This window comes from Petaurus breviceps, unplaced genomic scaffold, assembly GCF_028583685.1.
Source record: "Petaurus breviceps papuanus isolate PSGF00001 unplaced genomic scaffold, PetGlider_PUasm1.0 77, whole genome shotgun sequence".
NCBI classification, from domain to species: Eukaryota; Metazoa; Chordata; class Mammalia; order Diprotodontia; family Petauridae; genus Petaurus; species Petaurus breviceps.
In genome coordinates, this window is record NW_027186492.1 from 6,387,828 (window position 1) to 6,414,410 (window position 26,583).

At 41.4% G+C, this 26,583-nt stretch overlaps 1 protein-coding gene across 2 annotated transcripts in view; it reads right to left on the reverse strand.

Annotated features, from left to right (window-relative positions):
• Positions 1-26,583, reverse strand: part of EPB42 (erythrocyte membrane protein band 4.2) — a 39,102-nt gene that overhangs the window by 10,402 nt on the left and 2,117 nt on the right. Inside the window, exons 2-9 of one of the 2 annotated variants that reach the window (XM_069105868.1) lie at positions 17,549-17,734; positions 14,836-15,069; positions 6,934-7,052; positions 6,480-6,584; positions 5,210-5,387; positions 2,896-3,034; positions 1,955-2,052; positions 1,258-1,500 (exon numbers count right to left, since the gene is read on the reverse strand). In XM_069105868.1, coding sequence (XP_068961969.1) covers positions 1,258-1,500; positions 1,955-2,052; positions 2,896-3,034; positions 5,210-5,387; positions 6,480-6,584; positions 6,934-7,052; positions 14,836-15,069; positions 17,549-17,734 — 1,302 coding nt within the window. Of the gene's footprint in view, positions 1-1,257; positions 1,501-1,942; positions 2,053-2,895; positions 3,035-5,209; positions 5,388-6,479; positions 6,585-6,933; positions 7,053-14,835; positions 15,070-17,548; positions 17,735-26,583 lie in introns of both variants that reach the window. The other variant, XM_069105867.1, reaches the window with a different exon arrangement.

Consider the following 26,583-nt stretch of genomic DNA (forward strand, 5'->3'; position numbering starts at 1 on the left):
TTTGAGATCCCTTCCAGCTCTATTTCTATAATGCTGTGAAATCCATGAACACTGGAAAACTGAATATGGAGGCCATATTCCAGTTCCCTCTGTCACTTACTAGCTCTTTGATTTCTTTTTGGAGAGAGGAAGACAAGGCAATTGTGGTTAAGTGACTTGCCCAAGGTCATACAGCTAGTAAGTTTGTCAAGTGTCTGAGGCCGGATTTGAACTCAGGTCCTCCTGACTCCAGAGCTGGTACTCTATTCACTATGCCACCTAGCCGCCTCTTAGCTCTTTGATCTTAAGCAAATCATTATATCTCAATCTTCTCATCTGTAAAAATGAGAATATTACCTTTCTTTGATACATATACACATATGTATATGTGCATGTCGTATACACATACATATATGTGTGTCTGTGTGTGTTGTTTCCTCCAATAGAATGTTAAGCTTTATGAAGGCAGGGCTATTTCATTTTCATCTTTGCACCTCCAGTACCTAGTACTGTGCCTGGCACATTGTGGGTACTTAGTAAATGTTTGTTGATTGGTTGATTGATTGGTTTATTCCACCAACAAAAACCCTTACATACATGGTTGGTGTGAGGGTCAAATGTGAAAGCATTCTGAAAACTATAAAAAATCTATACAAAAGTCAGGTGGCACTATTAGAGGGAGAGAAAATGAATTAGGTGATGATTAAATTGAATAAAATATTACTACTACTACTACCACCACCACCACCACCACCATCGTTGGAAAGGAACAAAGGGTTGACCTGTGGATATACTATGGAGTTAGGTATTCATATTTAAAGCATATTTCTCAGGATGAGAAAACTGTGACTTCACATTGCTTCTAGAGACCATCTTCGCTTTTGTTGTCATTATTGTTCAGTTGTTTCAGTCATATCCAACTTTTTATCTGACCCCATTTGAGGTTTTCTTGGCAGAGATACTGGAGTGGTTTGCTATTTCCTTTTCCAGTTCAGAGTTAAGTGACTTGCCCAGGGTCACACAGCTAGGAAGTGTCTGAGGCTGGGTTTGAACTCAGGTCTTCCTGACTCCAAGCCTAGCGCTCTATCCACTGCACTAGTCAGTTAGTTTGTAACTTCCTTTCATCTTATTCTTATTGGCTCAGATTAAATGAGATGATATATGCAAAGCACGAGGTCATTATTATTGTTGTTATTATTCCCTACAAAGATTCCCTCTAGCCATTTCCCCTCAAGCACTGTGTTGGGTATCACGGTCCTGTCCTGCCCCGCTTTGTACCTTCGTGGTATTTGTAGTTTTGGGTGATGTCTTCACAACGATCCCCTCCGACACCTTTGGTGCTGATGTTGTTGCCCACATACTTGGGGCAGGCGTCAGCTCGAACCACCGTCCCATCCCTGCCCTTCATCCAGACTGCACAGGAAGCATTGAGTGAGGCAAAAAGGGTTGGCACCACAGGGCTCAGCTCCAGAGCCCCTTCCTTGATTGCCCTGACGGGAACTAGATTACAGGTCACCAAGACTGAGAGAGAAACAGGTCAGGTTAGAGAAAACTTCTGGCCACCCCTGAAGGAGAGGAGCTGCCCCAAAGCAAGAGAAGTCTCCTTGACTTTCCCCGCACCCTGTTCCTCTCAATCCTCCTCCCCCTCCTGTCTGTCTTAGTGTCTGGACATCATTCTTCCTCTCCCAGGATCAGTGTGAGAGGTGGGAATAGAGTGTCTGAAACTGGGGGTCTTATGGAAGTTCTAAGGGCGTTATAGCCCTTTGGTGGTAGGGCTCACAAGGAACATCAGCCTTTTTGTTTTGATCAAGAGGCTGTGTGCCATGCAGTAGGTTCTAAGTATCCTCCAGATGGTGGCAGAAGAAACCACGGAGAAGTGTAAGTGTAAGGACTTCACAGCTAATGTCACCGTGTCTTTCTACTTCTGTCCCTTCCTCATCTTTTACTGACTTTCCATTCTTACCATTAGCTCTACCTTCTTTGTGAAGGCTTGTGTCCACAATCTGCCATCCTCCATAACCTGGGGATAGATCAGGTCTTGCCATCCAACATTCAGTTGAGACTTGGAAGATCCTGTGAGTAGCAAGAGAGAAAAACTGAAGTGGGAAAGGAGCACTAATGAGGCTCTAGAAATAGGAAACTAATATTTAAGGGAGCCCTGATTTTCTCAGTGAGGGTACTCTATCCACCAATGCAGATCCAAGCCCTGCTAAACCTTAGGAGATTCATTATCCTCCTCCTCCTCTTCCTCCTTCTCTTCCTCCTTTTTTTCTTCTTCTTCCCTTCCCCTTTTATCCTTCTCCTCCTCCTCTTCCTCCTCCTCCTCCTCTTCCCCTTTTTTCTTCCTTGTTTCTGTGGTCAAAAAGAGTCAGCACTTGGTAGCCAACTTTCTGGAGATGACCCTTTCTGAACTTAGGTTGGGCTCTGAATAATGAATACAAGGCTTTTTCAGTTTGATGAGTCCTATCAGAGTTTTTGGTTTTTATGCCCTAGCCTTTGAGAACCCAGGATTTCTCTTATACTGCGAAGAGGCATCAAAATAGACCTCTATTACAGAAGGAATGGAATGTAGCAGAATTGCTGCAAAAATCCAGGAAGGAAGCTGGAGATTGGTTTTTCTAGGCGTCTTGTTTTTGCCCTTCTTTGTACCCCCAGCACTTGGTACAGTCCCTGCTACATATTAAGCATTTATTAAATGCTTGTTGACTGACTAGGAAGGCTTATGGGTTGCCCCATTTGCCTCTACCTCTTGGAGTGTGTGTGTTTGTATGTGTGGGGGTCTCCCTATCATGGCAATGATGGTGAAAGGAGGTGGGAAAGATGGCTCCGGATGGCCTGCTTATTTCTATGTACCCCCTTGCCTTAATTCAACCTCTTTCCCACACTCTATCCTTTCACCCTCTGGGGTTTTCTTACCAGATTCGACTTCCTTGGTCCTCTCCAGTCTGAAGCCCATCCTTATCATAATATTCATTCACAGTCAAGGCTCCTTTTGTGTCCTGGGCTGAGTCAAAGATTGTGATAACTCGGGTAGGAATACCTAGGGACCTCAGCACTGTATGGGAGAAGAGGATAGTGGGTAAATCTGGACCCATGGCAGCATGGCAAAGAATATTTTTTGCATTCTGCATCTGTACAGAGCACTATAGTAAATGGCATGGAAATCACAATGGAAGGAAAAGATACAGTCCCTAGATAGAGGTCAAGGAATTCATACTTAAGAAAAGAACATAAAAAGGTTTTAAAATATGGAATTATGCCCAGAGGGTTATAAAACTGTGTATGCCCTTTGACCCAGCAGTACCATTAGTAGGTCTGTCTCCCAAGGTGATCGGGAAAAAAGGAAAAGAACCTGCATGCGCTAAAGTGTTTACAGCAGCTCTCTTTGTAACAGTCTTCTTAGCAAAGAGTCAGAAATTGAGGGGATGTCCAACTGGAGAATTACGAGACAAGTCATGGGATATGGTTGTGATGGAATAACAAATGGTGAGCAGGTTGGCTTTAGAAAAATAAGGAAAGACTTGAATGAACGAATGCAGAATGAAACAAGCATAACCAAGAGAATGTTGTATACAGTAACAACAGTATTGTTTGAAGAATAACTGTAAACGACTAAGCTATTCTGAGTAATTTGTTGTTCTTCAGTCATTTCAGTCACGTCTGACTCTGCATGACCTCATTTGAGGTTTTACTTGGCAAAGATATGGAGTGGTTTGCCATTTCCTTCTTCAGTTCATTTTGCAGATGAGGAAATTGAGGAAAAAAGGTGAAGTGACTTGCCCAGGGTGTAATGGGAGTGGAAATTTGAAGACCTCCCCTACTTTGAAAGTAAACTCTGCCCCCTAATAGGCTGAATGTAATCACATGGAGCCTGTGGTGGAAGGAGTTTGCTGAAGGGAAGCAGAGCCCACAGAAAGAGGGGAGCCAGAGCCAGAGAGGTGGTGGGAGAGAGAGGTTTGTGAGTAAATAATTGATCTTGTATTGGTTTGTGGGAAGGCTGAAGGATGCTGTGGCTTACAGTGTTATTATGGCTTCTTTTTTTGTTTGTTTGTTTTTGATTTTTGGAGGGCAACTGGGGTTAAGTAACTTGCCCAAGGTCACATGGCTAGTTTTGTGAGTGTGTGTGTTAAGTGTCTGAGGCTGGGTCCAAATTCAGGTCCTTCTGACTCCAGGGCCGGTGCTCTACTCACTGTGCCACCTAGCTGCCCCTATTATGGCTTCTTAATATCTTTGGTACTATTATGGAATCAGCTTACTAGTTTTGGGATTCGGTTTTCTGGTGTCTAAATAAATGCTTCAGTTCTGTCCTCTGTATGGAGAGTTTGGTATATTTTGCGATCAGATGTCATGTGATACTTATAGTCATGGTCTTGATCATGATCATGGGTGCTGTAAATATTGCATTGGTGCTACACAGCTTGTAAGTGTATGAGGTTGGATTTAAACTCAGGAAGATGAGTCTTCCAGACTCCAGGCCTAGCGCTCTATCCATTCAATCACCTAACTGCCCTTATTGAGTAATATGAACAGTCAAATCAATTACAAAGAACTTGTGAAGGAAAATGCTATCCCACCTCCAGACAAAGAACTGGTAGATGGAGCTGTGTATTATATGGCACTATATATATACATATATGTCTGTGTATATCTATCTGTCTTTAATCTATCTATATCTTGGTCTTCTCTAATGCTATGTTGGGAGGGAAACAACTTGGAACTCAAAATATTACAACAAAGAATAAAATAAATGCTTAAAAAGGCTTTCAAATAAAATATATAGATGAATGCAAAAATAATATAGAGCACATAGATATTGTAATATAATATAGATACAGATACATGCATAAATATGTATGTCTACACATGTTTATTCCACATCTACATATGTAGGGTCTTAGGGAATGCTGAAATAGAATGAGCCTTGTAATATTTCATCTGTGTTTGGAGGAAAATATAATATTCTTAGGAGAAGGGGAGAGTATTCCTTTCTTTTTTTTTTTTGAGGGGGGAAGGCAAGGCAATTGGGGTTTAAGTGACTTACCCAAGGTCACACAGCTAATAAGTATCAAGTGTCTGAGGCCGGATTTGAACTTAGGTCCTCTTGACTCCAGGGCCTGTGCTCTATTCACTGTGCCACCTAGCTGTCCCTATAGAATATTTCTTTCAAAGCATAGAAAAGCAGTGAAGCTAAGGAGCCCTCAGAGCTAGGCAGGTAGGAAGTGACTTTTACCTGAGCAGATGACAGCTGCCAACACCCAGGCCTGCCCATCAGGCACTTGCCGCCCTTGGCCAGTGAGCCAGTGCCAGAGGATGGGCAAGCTGCCTCGGCGCTTGTACAGGAATCTCACATCCCCAGAATCTTGTGTTTTGGATGTGGTCAGAATACTCCTCTCCTTTCTGTCATTCAGCTGTTGGGGAATTGGCCGTGAGAATGAGAAGTTAGTATCAGTCTATCAGTCTTCTAGGGCATCTCAGTGGGAAAGGCCCTGTGCCATATGGAAGTGATATATGAAAAGATCCTACTTCCAGGTTTGGTGTCCCCTAGAACTGCCTTCATTTTTCTCTTTTTTGTCCTCCTTATTTCTTGTCTTCTCTTCTTTCTCCCTCTCTCCTCTCCTTCTTTCCCTTCTTCCTTCCTTTTTTTCTCCCTTCATCTCTGATCTACCTCCTCTCCTTTTCTTTCTTCTTCTCCCCTAATTTATACCAGTACACTTCTATGCCCTTTCCTAGCCTAAACCTATGCCTGTCACTCATCTCTTCCTAGAAGTGACCAGATTGATTCATGAAAAATGTCATTTTTCAGGAAGGGTTTTAGACAGACTGGGGAAAGCACCAGGAGAATCCCTGAGAAATGGTATTATGGGTGACCTTGGCCCTTAGACTCTTGTCTTTTTTTTTTTTGAGGGGGGAGGGCAGGGCAATTGGGGTTAAGTGACTTGCCCAAGGTCACACAACTAGTGTTAAGTGTCTGAGGCTGGATTTGAACTCAGGTCCACCTGACTCCAGGGCCAGTGATCTATTCACTGCACCACCTAGTTGCCCCAACCCTTAGACTCAAGTACAGTTTAAAAATCAAATCTCTATGAATATGTAAATTAAAGATAGACACTTTGCAAGAGCCCTAGCCTCTAGGAGGGAGAAGGAATAAAAGGTAGTAGGATTAAAAACTAGGAACTTAAAACTGGTTTTAAGTTTAAAACTTTTTTCCCCTTATTTCCAAGGAGAGTTATCAATAACATTTATTAAATACCTACTGTGTGCAGAGCCCTGTGCTAGGTGCTAGAGTGAAATGCAAAGCTTGGTGCCACTTTTTTCTACATGAAGCCTTTTCTGATCTTCACCCACCACCATCGTCCCCACCCTGCCCTCTCTTCCCTAACTGCTTCATAAATACAGACACAGAAACAGACATAGACAGACAGACAGACAGACAGACAGACACACACACATACACACACACACAAACACACACACTGTGCTTCTCCGTACCATTCACTTACCAAGGCTCCAAGGACCCGGGTCACATGTACAGGATTGCTCCACTGGTCGACTTCCTTATCTACTTCCAGTAACCTCAGGCTGAGATCAATGACATTGATCTCAAACTGTAATTGCAATGCAGAAAATGTGTCAATGACCCTTAAATGAGTCCTTTGTAAAATCAGGCTACTGACCTGAGATAATCTTCCCCTCACCCAAAATATTCCTCTCCCCCTTCTCTAGTCTAGTTGGCCCCTCTTCTCTGCTCTCTCTGCCCGATCAAGATGACTCTCACTAGGTCCTGTTTCTTCTTCCTCCTCCTCCTCCATTGGTCCTTCTAGAGGATAATCCAGAGGACAAAGATGACCCATTGAGAGGCACTGAGGCCAAGGAAATTGGAACTTCCATTTCTGAAATGGACACTGAGATTTGCAACCCAGCTGCTCCTGTTCATCCTTCCCCGAGTCCCAGTACCTGGCCAAAGTCCCAAGGCTGCGGCTGGATGCAATCTGCTGTGCCCAGGTAGATGAGGCCATCCTGGTTCAGCAAATATTCCCTGCGTTGTGCCTCATTCTCCAAGAACACTGCATCCTCTAGAAGGGTAAGTGGACAAGATCAAAGCAAGTGTGGTTCCCAGAATTATTCTTAATAACTTCCACTCACTCAGGGGAAAAAGACCAGGTTCAGTAGAGACCTTCCTAGCCCTGGGGAAAATGAAAAGACTCATTCTCACCACTCCTACGATAACCTGGCTACCTGGGCCTGCTCTCTTTGGTGGAGACCAGGGGAGGTTGCCAGGGCTGTTGTGAGGCTTTTAACAGCATAATTATTAGTTGGCAACTTCTGACTATTTGGAGGGAAGGAAAAATAATATCTGTTCCTCCCCACCCCCACTCCAACCCTTTCAACTATGGTTAAAATAGTAGGTCTCAGAAAAAGGGACAGCGATGGACTTTGTGATTAGGCTGAGGTGACAGCTTTCTGTTGCTAACAGGGCAGGACTTTCTTGATACAAAGCCAACGTGGCTATTGAAAAGGGTTAATCCTAAGTGAACCTGGTAGCATATCTGGCATAGATCTGTAGAAAGTATGGTTTTGGCTCTAACTCATTGGTACTGATGTTAAATTTAATATATACTTTTTTTTTAAAGCAAGCTGTACATAATATAAATGACTTTTATGATTTCATATATAAACTCATTTTTTTTGTTCTTTTTTGCATGAAAATGTGTTATTTGTGAAGTTCATATACAGGTTATTTTTCTTAAATATGTGTCAAGCCGGGGCACCTAGGTGGCACAGTGAATAGAGCACAGGACCTGGAGTCAGGAGGACCTGAGATCAGAACCTGGCCTCAGACACTTGACACTTAGTAGCTGTGTGACCTTGAGCAAGTCACTTAACCCCAATTGCCTTGCCTTCCCCCCTCCAAAAAATAAACAAACAAACAAACAAATGTGTTAAGCCACTGGCCACTGGGCAATTCCCAGATTCCTCCTTTGGGGTTATCATATGTCAGATCTGACCACTGAAGAGGCCACACAGCCTTAAAAGAGAGACACTAACCCTATCCTATGTATATCTCTTGCTTTTGCTATGTTTTTACATCTTTACATCTTGAGTTCTCTCTTTCCCTCAATTTTCCCCTTTTGTCCTACACTGATGCCTCCTGGGCTCTACAATATTTTTTTCCTTGGCACCCTTTGATCTCTTGTCTCTTAGACTAGCCACTAAAAAGCAGTCTCAATTATCAAGGTGAGAAGGATGCTGGGAAAGTTGTGGGTAAGCAGGATTTTAAGTGACAGTAGCAATGGGGGACTAAGCAACTCACATTCCCTTTTTTATTAGGCTGAGGTGACAGCTTTCTGTTGCTAACAGGGCAGGACTAACTTAGGCAGGACTAACAGTGGGGATCAGTGTCAGTGCTGGGCCCCCTGTGACTATGGTCACAATATCCAGGATCTGGCTCATTGGCCTAGGAGTGCATGGATTTATGGTTTCTAGTTCCTTCAATCAAAGGGCCCTATGGCAATTCAAAAGAGTTGCCCTTGTGTACCTCCTTGTTCTTTCTCCCTTCCTCCTTCAGAGAAGAAAATGTGGAGTTCAAGGAGGGAGGTAATTTTTGTTGAATTCCTTCAAATGGCTTGACTAGACTGAAAGAAGTAGTGAGAATATAATAAAGAGATATACAGAATACCCGTTATTTTTTTTTTGATAAGCAGAGGATATAGCCTGACCATGTTTTTGACTCATTTTTTTATCCCTTGCCTTCTTTTCATCCTCATATTTGGGGTATAGAGCTGGTGGTTTGTGTCAAGTAAACCCAAGATGATCTTAGGAAAGGTATTGATTTGTTATCGAGTTTAATCCTATTTGTTAGACTAGGTATCTCCATTTTTAGAAAGATTGTTTAAAATTATATTTTCATTTTATAGAAGTTGTTTTTGATTGATGTACATTTGTACTGAGTTAAAAATTTCCCCCAAAATCCTTCCCCAAAGATCTCTTGAAATCCCGATACATAATATCTCTTACACATCTCCTCTCCCTTCACACGGCTACCATCTCAGTTCAGGCCCTCATCACCTCTCACAAATGGACTTTTCAATAGTCTTTTAATGGGTTTCTCTGCCTCATCTCTCCCCATTCTAATCCATCTTTTTTTTTGCACTTAATCATTTTTTCCAATTACATGTAAAGATAGTTTTCAACATTCATTTTTGTAAAATTTTTGAGTTTTAAATTTTTCTCCCTCCCTTCCTCCCTTCCCTCCTTCCTAAGACAGCAAGCAATCTGATATAGGTTATAATGTACAATCATTTGTTAAACTTATTTCTACATTCGTCATGTTGTGAAAGAAGAATCAGAAGAAAAGGGGAAAACCAGGAGAAAGAAAAAACAAAGACCAAAAAAGTGAAAATAGTATGCTTTGATCTGCATTCAGCCCCCATAGTTCTTTCTCTGGATGAGAATAGCATTTTCCATCTGAAGCCTAATTTAATTCTGAACTTAACATGTTAACACCAAATACGATGGGCATTCTTCATACACAGAAGAACAGAAAAAAAGGATGGTGCATGACACAGCATATCTCTATTATGTATGGTTCGTTTTTCTTTTTACAGAATAAATTTAACATGTAGCTTTCAAAGTTATCCTGCTTGTTCATGATTCTTTCTGGCCTTCCTTCTATTGTCATGGCTGTTCCAAGAGTAAGACATCCCATCTCTCAGCCCTGGACATTTTCTCTGGCTGGCCCCAATGCCAGGCACATTCTCCCTCCTTTCTCCAACTACTCACGTCCCTGACTTCAAGTCTCAACTAAAGTCCTACCTTCTACCGAGGAAACCTATTTCAACTTATCTTAATTCTAGTGCCTTTCCTTTGTTATTATTTCCTATTTATCCCACATATAGCTTGCTTTGCATATATTTATTTGTGTGTTGTCTCCTCTACTAGACTGTAAGCTCCTTGAGGATAGGAACTATCTTTAGCCTCTTTTTATATATGAAATCATGAAAACCATTTATATTGTGTACAGCACAATGCCTGACACATAATAGGCACTTAATGAGTAAATGTTTATTGGTTGATTTGTTCCTGTGCATTCAAAACATGTTTCTTTTCTTTCTTGTCACTTTGTCTCCAATTCCTTCTTCCACTAAGCTTCTGAAGTGTAGCATGTCACCTCCCTGTGTGCTGCCGGGCTTCAGTGGCTCCTTGTTCCCTCTAAGATCAAATATGAAGTCCTTTGTTTGGCATTTAAAGCTCTGCACAACTCGGGTCCTTCCTGACCTTTCGATTTTCTTACCTTGTACTCCCTTCATATACTCTATTGTTCAACAGTACTGGCCTGCTTGTTTTTCCTAGAACACACCACTCCATCTAATTTGCACCAACTGGGCCTATGTCTTGAATGCTCACCCCCAGCCTCTGACTCCTAGAATCCCTGGTTTCTTTTAAGATTCAGTTCAAGCACCACCTCCTCAAGGACCTTCTCCTGGTTCCCCCTAGCTACTGGTGCCATCCCCTCTAAGATGCCCTTTCGCCTCCTCTGTATTAATTTGTCTCATACAATCTATCATCTCCCTCATTAAAATGTAAGCTCCTTGAGGGAAGGGACTGTTTTTTTTTCTTTTTTCTTACTTTTTCTTTGAATTCCCAGGGCTTACTTAGCATAGTGCCTGACACATAGTAAGCACTACATAAATTGTTGATTGATTTATTTTGCTAGTTGTAATTAAATACCAGCTTCTCCCCTCTCTCCTTTGTTGTTGTATCTGACTCTTCATTACCTGATTTGGGGTTTTCTTGGCTAAGATACTGTAGTAGTTTGCCATTTCCTTCTCCAGCTCATTTTACGTTTGAGAAACTGAGGCAGAGAAGGTTAAGTGACTTGGCCAAGGTCACACAGCTAGTAAGTGTCCAAGGCCAGATTTGAACTCAGGAAAACTCATCTTCCTGACTCTAGACTTGGCGCTCTATCCACTGTACCATCTAGCTGCCCCTCTCCTATTCCTCTACTCTATCCCAAGGAAAGGCATGCCTGATTTATTGAGTGAGAGTCAGTCCCCCACAACATTCTATGGCCACATGCTGAATATCCAGGAGCTTTACTGGCTGACAAGGCAAATTTAATGAGCCCTTCCCTGAGTAGTGTTGTGGACAGAGTCACCTGGCTGACCGAAGGTGTGAACTCTACAGAGGTAGGTAGAACAAACCACCATCAGGTGGAATTGGCAGCTCCCAAGGAGATGAAATTAGCATCACACCAGAACAATGGACTTCCTGGTGGGCTCCTTCTCAAAGACGTAGGCAAAGAACTATCAAGTTCAAGTTGTGATACAAAAGTGTTTCTGGGGAAAAAGAGTATCTGAGTAGGATCCTGAGAAACTCCCTGCATCCCTCTTCTGTCCTAGCATGGCAGGGAGAGAGAAGGGGTCAGAAAGGGATGTAAATGCCATTGAGGTAGGAGAGAAATGAGATCTAGAGTTCTTTTACTCTGAGGGTTCTAAGTTGATCTAGAACCCTCATGGACTTCTTCCGCTCTAAGAGTTCTAGTTCTAACCTTAAAGGACAGGTTGGGGAACTTGAGAAGAATATATAGGTGTTTATCAAGGTGACTGTCCTATTTGCTAAGAAGTTCAGAACCAGGGCAGTACATACATCTCCTCCAGCTGTTGCCCAGATGCTCTAGCTCTTCTCTAGACCCATGTGGGCGATTAAAATGGCCCCAGGGATACAGGGAAGGAAGGACTCCAGAAGGAATGGCTCAAGTGGAGCTGCATATCCTAATAATTCTCTCCAGTTCCCCATATCCCATATTCTCCTCTTGGGAGTCCCTTCACTCTGGGTATCTTCTATGAAGATAGCTCAACAACTCTTAAAACGACCTCAAGCCGAGTTTTGAAGGTGGTCCTGAAATTTGGAGTCCTCCAGAAAAAGAAGGTGATAGCTCACTGTGTAGATACTCATTTCTAGCTACATAGCTGCATTCCTTTATTATGGACTATGATCTTTTTTTTTTTTTAAGTTCTAGGCTTAAAATCAGGACATCTCTTTCTTCATTATCTTGATTAAATTTTCCTGCTGAGATCAAGAGAACACAATTCCAAGCATCCCATAAGTTAATGAGTAGAGATGACTTGTGATTCAGTACCCAAGTGAGGTATGACTTGTAATACAGTACCCAAGAGAGGTTTATATGTCCTTGGAATCTATAATAGATTTTTGAAAACAATCAATTTAATTACCCTGCAGATGAGAAAAGTCAATAAAATGCTGACACCCAAAGAGACACTTCCAGTTGCAGACAGGAAAAACCTCCCAAGGCAGATCCTAATAAGCCAATGTGTTCAGCCTTCCGGATCCTGCCAAGTAGTTGTGCCCTTCTGAACTAATTCACATTTATATTGTATTTATTCTGCTTAGTTTGTATATACTTAGATTTGTTCAAGGGGCAGCTAAGTGGTGCAGTGGTTAGAGTGCTGGGTCTGGAGTCAAAAAGACCTCAGTTCAAATCCAACCTCAGTCACTAACTAGCTGTGTGACCTTGGGCAAGTCACTTAACCCTATTTGCCTCAGTTTCCTCATCTATAAAATGAGCTGGAGAAGGAAACAGCAAACAACTCTGGTATCTTTGCCAAGAAAACTCCAAAATGGGATCCAGAGAGTTGGACATCACTGAAATGAATGAGCAACAAAAAAGCTCTTGGTCCTGCCCTATGAGACCAGAGAAACGCAACCCTTCTTCCATTTAACAGTCCTTCAAATATTTGAATACAGCTAATATGTCACCATTGAGAAGTCTCATCTCCATGTGAATGTCTGCAGGTCTTTCAGCCCATCTCCATATGGCATGTCACCCTCCTGGTTGTCCTCCTTTGCTGCATACTCAATCTATCTGTGCCCTTTTCAAACGCTGGCCCCCAAAACAGAACCCAGTATTTCAGATGTGGTCTGACAGGAGCAGAGTACAAAGGGATTATCACTTCCATTCCTGGAAATGACACTTCTCAATTCAACCCAAAATCATGTTCACTTTTTGGTTGTCACACACAGTTGTCTCATAGTTCGCTCGCAATTCACTTAGCTCTCCTTCCCTGTTGTAGTTTTCAGATAAACAGTGCTACTCCATCTTTTACTTTTGATGATTAATTTTTGCACCCAGGTTAAGACTTTACATTGATTCTTTTGAAATTCCATCTCATTAGAGTCAGCCCAGTGTTCTAGCCTGTTAAGCTCTCTGTCACCCAATGTGTGACTATATTTCCTACCTTTACATCATCTGCAAATCCCATGGAGATAGATACAGCCAACACCAGACTAGTGTTTGTTACCAGCCAAGGCTAGTCATTTATGAGCTTCTGCTCTAGCTGGCTGCAAGGATCAGACCAGTGGCTGGAGCCAGCTCAGATGGACTTTGGGAGATGATTGTTAAATCTTCAGTGTGAGCATTTAATACTCCTTGGGAATAGGTAAGTGCAACAAATCAGGGTTTGATTTATTGTTTTATAAATTGTCTGGACTTAAGAAAGTGATTGAGAAAATATTAATAATTCAGATTAAGCTTAAAAGTGTTTATGTGTACATTCCACCCCAAAGATCTTATTATTAAACATTTACCAGCTTCTCTCTGATCAGATCACCCTGAAAAATAATAAGATTTCTTCCCTATAAGTAAAACTTCCATTTCCTTAGGAGTCACAGGAACCCCAGCTTATAGCCTTAGAAGGAGGAGGCTACTGGTGGAATTGGGTTCTCCTGTGGTCAGCTCCTGGCGTTTTCTACCTTCCTCTACTGCAGGACTAATAACAGTAGCAGTGATGTGCCCGGATTGAAACCAAAGGAGGAAATTCACATGATAACTTTAATATATATATATATTTAAAAGGAATAGCAAGTTGTATATAGTAGATTTGTTATTTCCTGTGTAATCATCTTTTTATTATACTGTGTTATGGAAATTCTTGTTTTATTCCATAAATTAAAAATTAAATAAATTTTAAAAAACAACAAAGGAAGAGATGAATGAAGAGTCTGGATGAAGGTTTTTTAATAGAGAGAACATTTAGAGTCGTTGGATTCTGGGAGTGACTTTAGGAATCACCACATGACTGGCTGTGCTGCTGAACCTTAGGAAGGGTATTCTCTAGGGGAGCTTCCGTCACGGGGGGCTGCTGCCGCGGCTGCTGATGGCTAGCATATATATGTATACATATATATATATATACATATATATAGTACTTTAAAGTTTGCAAAGTGCTTTATAAACTTTACCTCATTTTGAGTATTATGCTGCTTGCCTTCCCTTTTTTTTCTCTTTCTTTTTTTGGGAGAAGGCAGGAAAATTAGGGTTAAGTGACTTGCCCAAGGTCACACAGCTAGTAAGTGTTAAGTGTCTGAGGTCAGATTTGAACTCAGGTCCTCCTAACTCCAGGGCCGGTGCTCTATTCACTGCGCCACCTTGCTGCCCCTGCTTGCCTTCTCAATAGATGGAGGGACTGGATGGAGGGAGAGAATTTGGAACTCGAATTTTTAAAATGAATGTTAAAAACTCCAACAAAAACATTAAAAAAAATTTTTTTCCTCATGACTTCCTTTGTCCTTCCTTATTCCTTTATTCTCACAGTTTTCTTATTTTAGCCTCACACTAACTCTGGGAGATAGATGTTATTATCTCTATTTTACAAATGAAAAAACTGAAGTAGAGAGAGTAAGTGGCCAAGATCATATAGCTAGTAAGAGGTTCAGATTTGAACTCAGGGCTTTCTCACTTCCAGCCCAGTGGGCCACCTCGTTGCCTACACACTAGACATAGGTAAGCCAGGCCCATGTTCTTCCCCAGAGAGCTGATGCCCTAGAATCAGAACTTACCTCGTCCCCAGGGATTAAAGAGTAGTGTGAAGTGACCCAGGGGGTATTGAGTGCTTCGAGAGACCTGCAGCAGGAGGGAGTAGTGTCCGATGATGGCGTCAGCAGGTGCAGTCACTGATATGGTCCAGCTTTGGAAATCTCTGTCTTCTACCACTGCAGTCCACCATTTAGGATTACCTTGGCTGGTGATTGGGAAGGTGACTTCGGTCCTGTTTGTCTTGGAAGGCTGCTTTCCTGAAGGGACACAAAGGGATCAGTCTGGAATTTGGTACCTTTGGTGATGACTCAGAGTGAGAGGGAGTCAGTAGCATGAGTACAAATAAATTGGGATGTGAGGTATAGAGAGATGTTTGTTCAAATATACGTCACCCAGAGCAGCTAGGTGGCACAATGGATAGATCACTGGCCCTGGAGTCAGGAGGACTCGAGTTCAAATCTAGTCTCAGGCATTTATTTACTGTTACCCTGTACAAGTCACTTACCTCTGATTGCCTGCAAAAGTCCTTGGTTAGGACTTATACAAGCTTCTGCAAAGATGATATTAAAATTGGACCATAAGAGAAAAGAAATGCAATCTTCCTGCTGAAGAAGCAGTGTAGTAAAGTGGATAGAGAACCAGAATCAGAGTCAGGGAGACCCGGGTTCAAGTCCTGCCTATGACACATAATAGCTCTGTGTTGGAACAAATTATTTTTCAGGGCCCCCAAACAACTCTCAGAGATTCTTTCCAGAGCAGTTATAGATCCATTTTGATAGAGGAAGCTTCCTTATTACACTAGGTCTGCTTTTAAAAAAAAATGTCCTGTCAGTGCTGATACAGCAAATCCAAATAATAATAACAATAAAATTTCAGAATGTCTTCATCTATATTACTATCATTATGAGAGACATAATATAGAGCAGGGGTGGGGAACTTGTGGCCTCAAGGTCACCTGTGACCCTCTAGGTCCTTGGGTATGGCCTTTTGACTGAGTCCAAGTTTTACAGAACAAATCCTTTTAAGGGGATTTGTTCTGCAAAGTTTGGATTCAAAGGGCTACACTTGAGGACCTAGAGGGCTGCATGTGGCCTTGAGGCTTCAGATTCCCCACTTGATATAGAGCATAGAGTACAGTACTGGGCTTTGAGTTAGGAAGTTGTTCAGTTATTTCAGTCACGTCTGACTCTTTGTGACCCTATTTAGGGTTTTCTTGGCAAAGATATTGGAGTGGTTTGCCATTTCCTTCTCTAGCCTATTTTATAGATGATGAAACTCAGGCAAATAGAGGTTAAGTGACTTGCCGAGGGACACACTGCTAGTAAGTATCTGGGGATGGATTTGAACTGAAGTCCTCCTAACTCTAGGCTCAGTGATCTATCCACTGCATTGCCTAGCTGCCCCACATCTGCCCAATTTTCTTTACAGTCTCTCCTTCCCCCTCACTCCTGCCAACCTCTAACCTCCATCCATTCCTTGATTTCCTTTTTCCTTTAATCCAGAAATATAGAATTTAGTATTTTAAAAGTATAGTCAGGCATTTGGGCCCTGCAGAAAGATGTGGAAGAATTCCTGACTCCTCTTATGGGGAAGATGCCTGTTACACAGATCGAGGTGACTGGAACCATGCGTATCAAGGGTTACTTTGATCAACAGCTCAAGGCCTGGCTCCTGGAGAAGGCCTTCTGAGGGTCAGAGGGCAGAGCAGGCCCTGTGGACCTGCTCCCATCCCTGGAGGGGCGCTGACCTCTGGAACAGACCCATCTGGAAGGCCTAGCAGCACCCCCTCCCCCAATTTGTGTCTGGAAGCCTGCAAGGGGACTTTAAACAGAAGGGGTTTATCAGAATTACTTTAACAACTAACTCCCCACCCCTAGCTGGGAATCTTTCAGGGAAATTTCCTGGAAATGGAAAATTTATCATGTAGCCAGTATTAAGAGATGGCAGAGTCCCTAATCATCTAGTCAAGGGGGTAGCCACCCCCTGACTTCTGGACTAGGAACAAGGTGAGAAGCTGGATCTAGACCTGAGAGCATCATTCAGAAGACAAGCTGGACATTAAGCAAAGAAGACAAGACATCACTAATGCCCAGGGGGAGGGGCACCACGTCACAACCTGGCACCAACTTTAATACAAGTTTTTATTTTGGCCGCATATACCATTGAAGCTATCAAAATTTGTACAATATTTACAAATTTAAAAAAAAGTATAGTCAGGGCCAGAGTATCTCTCAGGGTACTTGTGAGACTGCCTATGGCCAGTACATTTTACAGCCAGAGGTATAGGGTAGAGCCACCAAATTCTCTTGAGCTAAACTGTCCTTACCTTTGCCTTTCAGTGACATCCTGGGTTCCCCATCTCTACAAGTTCTATCACTTCGTCATTTCACAGCCCTGTGATCTCTAGTCAGTGACCTGGCATCAGTGATTTGGGCCAGTCCATTAGCTGGAGGGTGTCTAATATTGGATGTAATTGTGCCTTTACCTTTTAGTGCCTTACCACATATGGAAGAAAAGGCAAAGAGACACGTACTTATTAAGCACCTATTATGTACTAAGGACATTAAGTGACTTGTGCAGGGTCACATAGCTAGTATCTGAGGTTAGATTTGAACTCAGATCTACAAGCCCAGTTCTCTATCTACTGTGCCGCCTAGTGGCCTCTAAATGGATAAGAAGGACAATAATTTCCCAGCCACCTGGGAAATGTGTTCAGCCTTGGACAACGTTACCTACCTGTTTGAGCCACAAGAGTGACCTTCTTTAAAACCCGAAGGAATCCTCTAACCATTGGGCGGATGTGCAGAGTGATGGTGAAGGGTTGTCCTCTTCGGACAATGAGGCGCTTGGAACTGATCTCCTTGGTGTGATGTTCTTCATTGTTTCTGGCTACGTGCAAGTCACAGCTATTGACATATAGGGCTGTTTGGGGGAAATGACATTGTGAGGTTTGGGCCAGTATCTTAGATCAAGTACCAGACTCATTCTAGTTGTTGCCAATCTTTGCTGACCACAGTCCTACAACCTACAACCCACACCACTGGTGTCCTATAACCTGAGACCTGAAGCCTCTCTGATCATTAATACTTACACACCTATCTCTTCCACATTGCAGGGGTTAGGGGCACAGTGCCCTTGCAACCTGAAAAATCCATGTAATATTTTTTGCCTCTCTCTTCATACCAGAGAAAAAGTCTAAATGTTTTCTTTTTCTTTTATGGGGTGTTTACAGTACCTTATTGTAAAATTTAGATTAAGTATTGGGTCACAGGTTATGTGTCCAGGTCAATGTCAAATTTTAAAAAAACTTATTCTATGTCATCTGATGACCTTTGGGTGTCATCTGTAGCTTCCACAAACTCCCCCCAAATTCCCATTTAATTTCTTATGTTGACTCATGCTATATTGAAACTGCGATGGGGAAAGTTGCAATGTGGAAGGAATAACTGTATTTCTATTGACCTAGAACCAAAGAATCTCATAGACTTTAAGGGAGCTTTAAGAGATCATTTCCTAGGAGAAGAAACTGAAGGGTGAACAAGAGGGCGAAGTGATTTATCCAAGGGAGGGAACAGGCAAGAATTTATTGGACATCTATTATGTTCCAGGCATCGTATTAAGAGCTTTACAAAAATTTCCTCATTTGATCTTTTTTTTTTGGAGGGGGGAAGGTAGAGCAATTGGGGTTAAGTGACTTGCCCAAGGTCATACAGCTAGTTTTTTTTTAATTGTCTGAAGTCGGATTTGAACTCAGGTCCTCTATTCACTGTGCCACCTAGCTGCCCCCTCATTTGATCTTTACAACAGGCAAATAGTTTTATTATTATTCCCAATTTACAGTTAGGGAAACCTAGGCAAATAGCAGTTAAGTTATTTACTCAGAGTTACACAGTTAATAAATGTCTGAGACTATATTTTAATTCAGGTCTTCCTGACTCCAGGCTCAATATTCTATCCATTGTGCTGTGTACCTAACTGCCTTTGACTTAGACTTGGGGGTGGGAAAACTGTGGCTTTGAGATCATATGTGGACCTCTAGGTCCTCAAGTGTGGCCCTTTGAATCCAAACTTCACAGAATGAATCCTCTTAATAAAAGAATTTGTTCTGTAAAACTTGGATTCAGTCAAAAAGTCCCTGCTTGAGGACCTAGAAGGCCACATGTGTCCTCAAGGCAGCAGGTTCCCCACCCCTGACTAGATGCTCATAGGAATTCACCCTAGCAGCATTTCATTCATCTTCCAGTAGCTTTTCAAGGTAAGGAAGGAGCAAGGAATATTATGATTTGTTGGTGGCATCGTTTAGTTGTTTTTCAGTCATGTCCAACTCTTCATGACCCCATTTGGGATTTTCTTGGCAGAGATACTGGAGTGGTTTGCCATTTCCTTCTCCAGCTCATTTTACAGATGAGGAAACTGAGGCAAACAGGATTAAATGACTTGCCCAGAGTCTGAGTAAGTGTCTGACACCAGATTTGAACTCAGGTCTTCCTGACTTCAGGCCCAGTGCTCTATCCACTATGCCTAACTGCCCCATATTGTGATTATCTGATAGGTATTCTCATTATATAGATGGGAAAAACAAAATAACTAAAGAGTCTATTCCTTTTGGTTTAACAAACATTCATTAAATGCCTATTATGTGCAATGCAGTGTTTCTCAAGAAATAAAATAAAAGATGTGTGTGGAAAAATTCAGGTATGAATGCAGTGTCGTAATAACCTAACATTTACAGAGCACATACTATGTGTTAGGTACTGTGCTAAGCCCTGTACAATTATCATCTCATTTGATCCTCACCAAAACCCTGAGAGATAGGTGCTATTATTGTCCCCACTTCACAGATTGGGAAACAGAGGCAAACAGGTTAAGTGACTTGACCAGGGTCACATAGCTAGTAAATGTGGCTAGAACTGGGCTTAGGTCTTCCGGTCTCTGGGCTCAATGCTGTATCTACTGCACCACCTAGGGGCCTATTACTAGACCACAAGAAATAAATGGATATGAAATATTAAGAAAAGTATTGAAAGAAAAAAAATCCTTATACTGTATAATAATCACCAAACTTGGCCCAGGAGAAAATGCAACGCTCTCCTTTGCAGAGGTGGGAGACTATGTGTTTATAACACTGAATATTTTGCTGTACTTAGCTGATATGTTGATTCATTTTCTTGGCATGCTTTTTTTATTTTTGTTTTTGATTCTCTGTTGTAAGGGATGACTCCCAGGAAAGGAGGGGAGGGGGATGTATTGGGGAATGAAGGTTTTACAAAAGTGAAGCATATCAATAAAATTTAAAATTTTAGAAAAAAAAATACATCAGAGACTTTGCTTTCAAGGAATTTACAATGTAGTAGAGAGGATTTGATACCTACTCAGATAGCAAGTTAGAACATGATTGAGTAAATAGAGGAGGTTTGAGCGTAGGCACAAAAGAGTTGAGGATGGAAGAGATAATTTCTTCTGCTTTTTTTTTGGAGGGGCAATTGGGGTTAAATGACTTGCCCAAGGTCACATGGCTAGTAAGTGTTAAGTGTCTGAGGCCAGGTTTGAACTCAGGTCCTCCTGACTCCAGGGCTGGTGTTCTATTCAGAGATCATTTCTAACTGGGGGAATCAGGGAAGGCTTCTTGGAGGAGATGGTATTTGACCTGTGTCTTAGAAGAAGAGAAGGGCTTCAAAAGATGGGAAAGAAGGTTCATTCCAGGCACTGAGACAGTCCATACAGTGACATTGAGGCAGAAGAGGACAGCATAGGATTTGAATAGTTCTACCCGAACATAGAAGAGTGTGTAAAGAAAGTAAATAAGCATTGATTAATCACCTACTGTGTGCCGGGCACTGAGTTAAACATTTTACAAATATTATCTAATTTGAGACTCACAAAAACGTTATGAGGTAGGTGCTATTGTGATCTCCATTTTATAGATGAGGGAACTGAGGCAGATAGATTAAATGACTTGTCTAGGGTTACATAGCAGTAAGTGACTGAGGCTAGATTTGAACTGAGGTCTTCCTGACTCAAGACTAAGTGCTCCATACACTTTACCACTTAAGTGCCCTTCAAGAAGACTAATGTGACTCCCCTCCAATCAGAGTTCAAGCCCTCATCTAACCATCTTCTGCCAGTAGTGAGTGTCCTTGGTGATCACGCTTCCAACTTCTTTAATAAATGACATTTCTAAAGGACAAAAACAAAATAAAAATGACAAAACCCCAAGAAAACCAGTGTGAAATAAAGCTGGAAAGGATACTTGGCACTGGATTATGGAGAGTTTTGAAATTTGGGTTAAAAAGTTTGTATTATATCCATGAGGCACTGGGAAACCCATGAAGAGTGATCTGATCAGATCTATGTATAGATTAGAGAGGGGCAGACCAAAGAAAGGCCAGGTGATCAGTTATATTGGAAAGGTCCAATCAAGTTCATTTACTGAACTAGGATGGTGGTGGTAGGAGAGAAAAGAAGAGAGAAATGATTTGGTGGGGAATCAATCGCATTTAGGAACTGATTGGATGTGGATGGGATATCCTCTCTGTCCTCTAAGACTGGAATGCTCTCCCTCCTCATTCTGACTACTGATTTCCTTTTATTTTTTTTTGAGGGTCGTACATCAGCATTTATTATTTAAATTGAAGAACAGGTTATGAAGGGGTGGGGAGGAACCCTAGGGGATAGAGAAGAAGGGAGGAGAGAGACAGGGAGACGAGAGCCTCTCATCTGTGTCTGCTCTGGATGAGGTTGATCCTGATTTCTGAGCCTTGGTCCAGGGCACACAACGAAGCACACGATAAGATGGGGCTCCAGGTTTAGGAGAACATTGGGGATGGCCAGAGTTAGACATCCAACCAGAGGTGGGGGCTGGGATTCTCCTTGGATCAGCAGCACTACTTCCTTTTAGGAACTGGAGCAGAGGGATAAATTCCATCCCACTTATTTCAGCTCTTATGAAACATTCTTGTAGTTAAAGAATTCTTTCATCGCCTCTCTAACTTCTTGTACTTTCTAACTTCTGGTTTCTTTGAATATGCATCCAACTTGCCAGCTGCCTGCCCAAGAGCTGCTACTTGATCCTCAGTTAAAGTGATTATTGATGTTTTTCACTTTGTAAAACCTTCATTCCCCAATATATCCCCCCTCCCCTCCTTTCCCCAGGGAATCATCCCTTGTAACAACGGATAAAAAAACAAAAACAAAAACAAAAGCTGCATATTTCTGGTTTAAGTCCTTTAGGTTTCTACTTATGTTTACTGCAATATCTTTCATTTCTAGATACTTCAAGCTAGCCAGGGTGTTCACATTTTCCAGAAGTTTGTAGTCTTCACTGGTGGCTGTCAGCTCGCCCATCAGCTATGCAGTCATTTTGGAGAACGAGTCCTGGCACAGCCCTGTGATGTCTGCCTCAGTGGGCTTTCAGTGGTCTCCTTGGCTGTCTCCACCATGGCATTCTCTGGTCCCAGACCCTCCTGATGGGCTGCAGGGACACCCTCGGCCATGGCTGCCATGCCTGAGTCTTCTTAGGGCCCTAGATTTCCTTTTAGCCTGAACTAAAATCCCACCTTCTAGGAGAAGGCTTCTCCAATGCCTCTTAATTTCAGAGCCTTCCCTCTGTTCATTATTTACTTCCAAATATGCATTTAGCTTGCTTTGTATATGTTTGTCTGCATGTTATCTCCCCCATTAGACTGTGAACTCCTGCTTCCATCAGATTTCAGTAGCTCCCTATTACCTCCAAGAACAAAGATATATATTGGCATTTAAAGCTCATCACAACCTGGGTCCTTCCTGACCTTCTGATTTTCTTACCTTGCATTCCCTTCACATACTCTATTGGCTGGTAACACTGTTCTACGAGATTGGTGTTTTTTTCCCTAGAACATAACACTCCATCTAATTTGCATGTCTTGAATGCTCACCCCCAGCCTCTGACTCCTAGAATCCCTGTTTTCCTTTAAGATTCAGTTCAAGCACCACCTCCTCAAGGACCTTCTCTTGGTTCTCCCTAGCTACTGGTGCCATTCCCTCTCAGATGCCCTTTAACCTCCTCTGGATTTATTTATCTTATACAATCTATCATCTTCCTCATTGAAATGTAAGCTTCTTGTGGACAGGGACTGTCTTTGGCATCCCTAGGGCTTAGTGTAATGCCTAGGATGTAGTAGGGGCTCAATAAATGTTTATTGAATTGAATTGGATAAGGAAGAATTGATGATGATGATGGTGGTGGTAGTGATGATGATGATGGCTCAAACTGACACAATGGAAAGAGCACTATCTCTAATACTTATTGTCATTCTCTTTTTCCCTATTTCCTCATCTATAAAATAAAGAGGTTGGACCAGGTGACCTCTAAGATCCCTTTCCACTCTAGATTTCGGACCTACGATCAGGGATCTGTAAAATAATAGGCCTGAACAAGATGACCTCCAATGTTTATTCCGTTACTAAATCCTTTCATTCTGTGGATGAGATCCCTGATGGGGATAGAATTCAAAGAGATAAAGAAGAAGAAACTCAGTGAATCCAAGGTAGAGGTTAATGGGAGATGTTGTTTGTCCTTCATTCTCAGAGGATCATGACATCAGGATGCCATGACATACAAGTGAATCAGGTTTAAGTGAGGGAGGGCTGTGCAAAGTCACCAGCCTCACTTTCTCCTCTGGAATCATCTGGGTCATAAGTTGATGTTAGAAAGCTTTTGGTTGTTTTTGTTGTTACTTCACACCCCCCGCCCCCACACACACAGGAGAGTTGCTTTATGAGTCTGACACAATAAGCTTTTTGATGAAAAGGCAATTGGGCATTTACTTACCGGCCTAATGTGTACCCTTCACTTTTTGCACTTATCTAATTATTCCTGTTGTAGTTTGGTCTGGCTAGTGAAATAATAAGATTGATTCTGTGCCTTTAAAAATTGATCCTATTTATAGTTAATTGATTTTGTCTTGTAACTGCCTAAGTCATGATTCTTTTTATCTGAACTTAGTTCAGAAATTAGCTGGCCTGTAATGTTTAGAAATCCAGTTCTATTTATCACTGTTCTATTCTTGTGTCAAGGAAATCTGTTACTCTTGAAGGACACAAGTGGACACCTGAGAGTCTGGTCTAGTATCTTAACACCCCAAACTATCCTTCAAGGATGTGTGGTTTGTTATCCAAAGAAGTCTGGTTTGCTATCTCTAGAGGTCCTTGGAGATGAAGCTGGACTAGAACAATGAACAGTTCTTAGTCACAGGAGGGAAGGAGAAGATTATTGCTATCCCTCATTTCCAGTTTCCATCAATGATACTAGCCTTCTTATTTTCTGTACTCCCTAAAACTATAAAAGAGAGCTCTCCCCTTCATTCAGTATCTTAGTTTTACTAGGGAAGCTGAGATCCTATTTATTGACAAATTCACACTTTGCTAATAAATTGAACATGCTCAGACCTTTGTACCTCAGTTTACCCTAATTTTAATCACCACTCTAATGACATGGAAGCATGGATTTTGCCTGGCCTACTTTGGAGAGGTAATCCAATCCTAATGGCAAATCTCTTTTTTCTTTAAAAATTTCTGCAAATTCAAGGGTCCGTTTGGGATTTTATTTTGCATATTTGTTACAGGGGTTTTGTTTTTCTTCCTTCACTTAAATATTTCTATTTATTTTATTTTTAAATTTAAAATTATTTATTTATACCTCAAAGGGATCTATGAAAGAGGAAAAAAACCATGAAAAAATGTTTATAGTAGCTCTTTTTGTAGATTTTTGGAATCTAAAAGGGTGCCCATCAAGTGGGAAATGGATGAACAAATTACGATATATTAATGTAATGGAACATCATTGTGCCATAAGAAATGATGAAAAGGATAGTTCCCAGGGAGAAACATGGGAAGATTTGCATGAACTGATGCAGAGTGAGGTGAGTATATCCTGGGACACAATTTATGCAGTGAGAAAAACAATGTAAAGAGAACTTTGAAAGACTTAAGAACTCTGATAAATGCAACAGTCAACCACAATTTCAGAAGATTGTTTATGAAGAATGGTACCCATCTCTTGCTAGAGAGATGATGGATTCAAAATGCAGAATGAGACATAATATTTTTACATGGCCAATGCAGGAATTTGCTTGGCTTGTTTATGCATATTTCATACGTAATCCAAGTCCCAAAGCCCCGTGGTATGGGATTCTCCTCTTATCGGTGGAGATTAATGCCCTGTGTCTGAGTGAAGGGCAGGTGGAACTGTGAGAGCATGAGAGAAGAGAGCTTAAGATCTCTTCAAACTTTCATTCTCTTCAGGTCTCTTCAAGTTTTAGATGATGCAATTGCTTCAGGCTCTGTTGGCTTACAGCCTTGAGAGAGAAGATGGAAGATGCCAACCTCACTTCAGGTTGCTAAAGGGTGAATGAGACTCTGGGAAGGAGACAACACGAGAAGAGCTGGCAGCATCCATTGTGTCCCTGTCCCCAGCTTGCTACACTAAAAACTTTGGTGAATTTCCAAATTTTTGGTGAACTTTGGGGGAAAACCCAGGACTCTTTCTCTCTCTTGGCTGAGCTAAGTTACCTCATTCCCAATGGAAGAATTCCTTTATTCTGTATGGTTTCCTGTGTATACTATGTAATATTTCTATTTTGCTACTCATTTGGATAAATGGGTTTCTTGACTCATCTCTATGTGTGCTCATTATGGAACTGTATTTGGTGGGAAAGGAGTCAAGTCTTGGATATAAACCTTGAGGTTGATCCTCTTTCTCCCCAATAATGAAACAGCAATCAGAAATTACATTAAATCTGAAAACCATTCTGCTTCTCTTAAGTTACACAATGATACTCCCACGCTACATGTAGGTGGATAGCTCTCATAACACATACAAGGTGTTTTGTTATTGTTGTTGTTTTAATGGTGCTATAGAGGTGGAGAGAAAAAACAAATGCTTATTAATTCAAAGCATTTTTTAAAAACTAATATGTTCTCTTAATTTAAACTGGCATCTTTCCCAATCTCTGCAATCCTTTACCTTTAAGTCAGAAAAATGACAAATAGAAGTGAAGAGGTTAGAGATTAAGAAAGTGAGGGTGAATCATTTAATTTCTATCATAATTTTCCTTCTTTTTCTTCTCCCTCCCTTTTTTATTGATTATGTAGCTAATGAAAGAGGCCCATAAATTTGCTAGTGACACTAAATTGGGCAGTCTTGTCTTGGAGAACTACTTTCAAATTCAAACATGACCTTGACAAACTGGAGAAATGGACAGATAGAAACAAGATGAGAATGGAGACAGACGGTGCCAGATAATTTACCTAAGGATAAAAAAACAAATTATACAAATGCAATATTGGGCAAGATTGGTTTTGTGGAATCGGGATAGAATGAGAACGAGAAGTGTTGACAAATGAGTATGAGTCAGAATGGCTTAAAACGAGGAGTTTTTATTATCTCATTTTTATTTTTTATTATCTAATTTTATTTTTTATTATATCTAGATATATAGATATCTAAGTATCTAGTCAAATATTTTCTAATGAGATAATATTTGTAAAATGCTTAGCATAGTAGGTGTTTAATAAATGCTTATTCCCTTCTTCTCTTCCCATTGTATAAGATTCTAAGATTCTAGACTAATGAGAGGAGGTGAAGGGAGGTGGACAACTGGCTTCTCTTGGGTAGACAAGATCCTCTACTTTGGGTGAACATTGTGATGGACATACTCATAATGGCAACTAAGAAGTCCAGGGGCCAGCAGGTCATTGTGTATTTGTAGTCATCAATCTATCAACAGTTATTT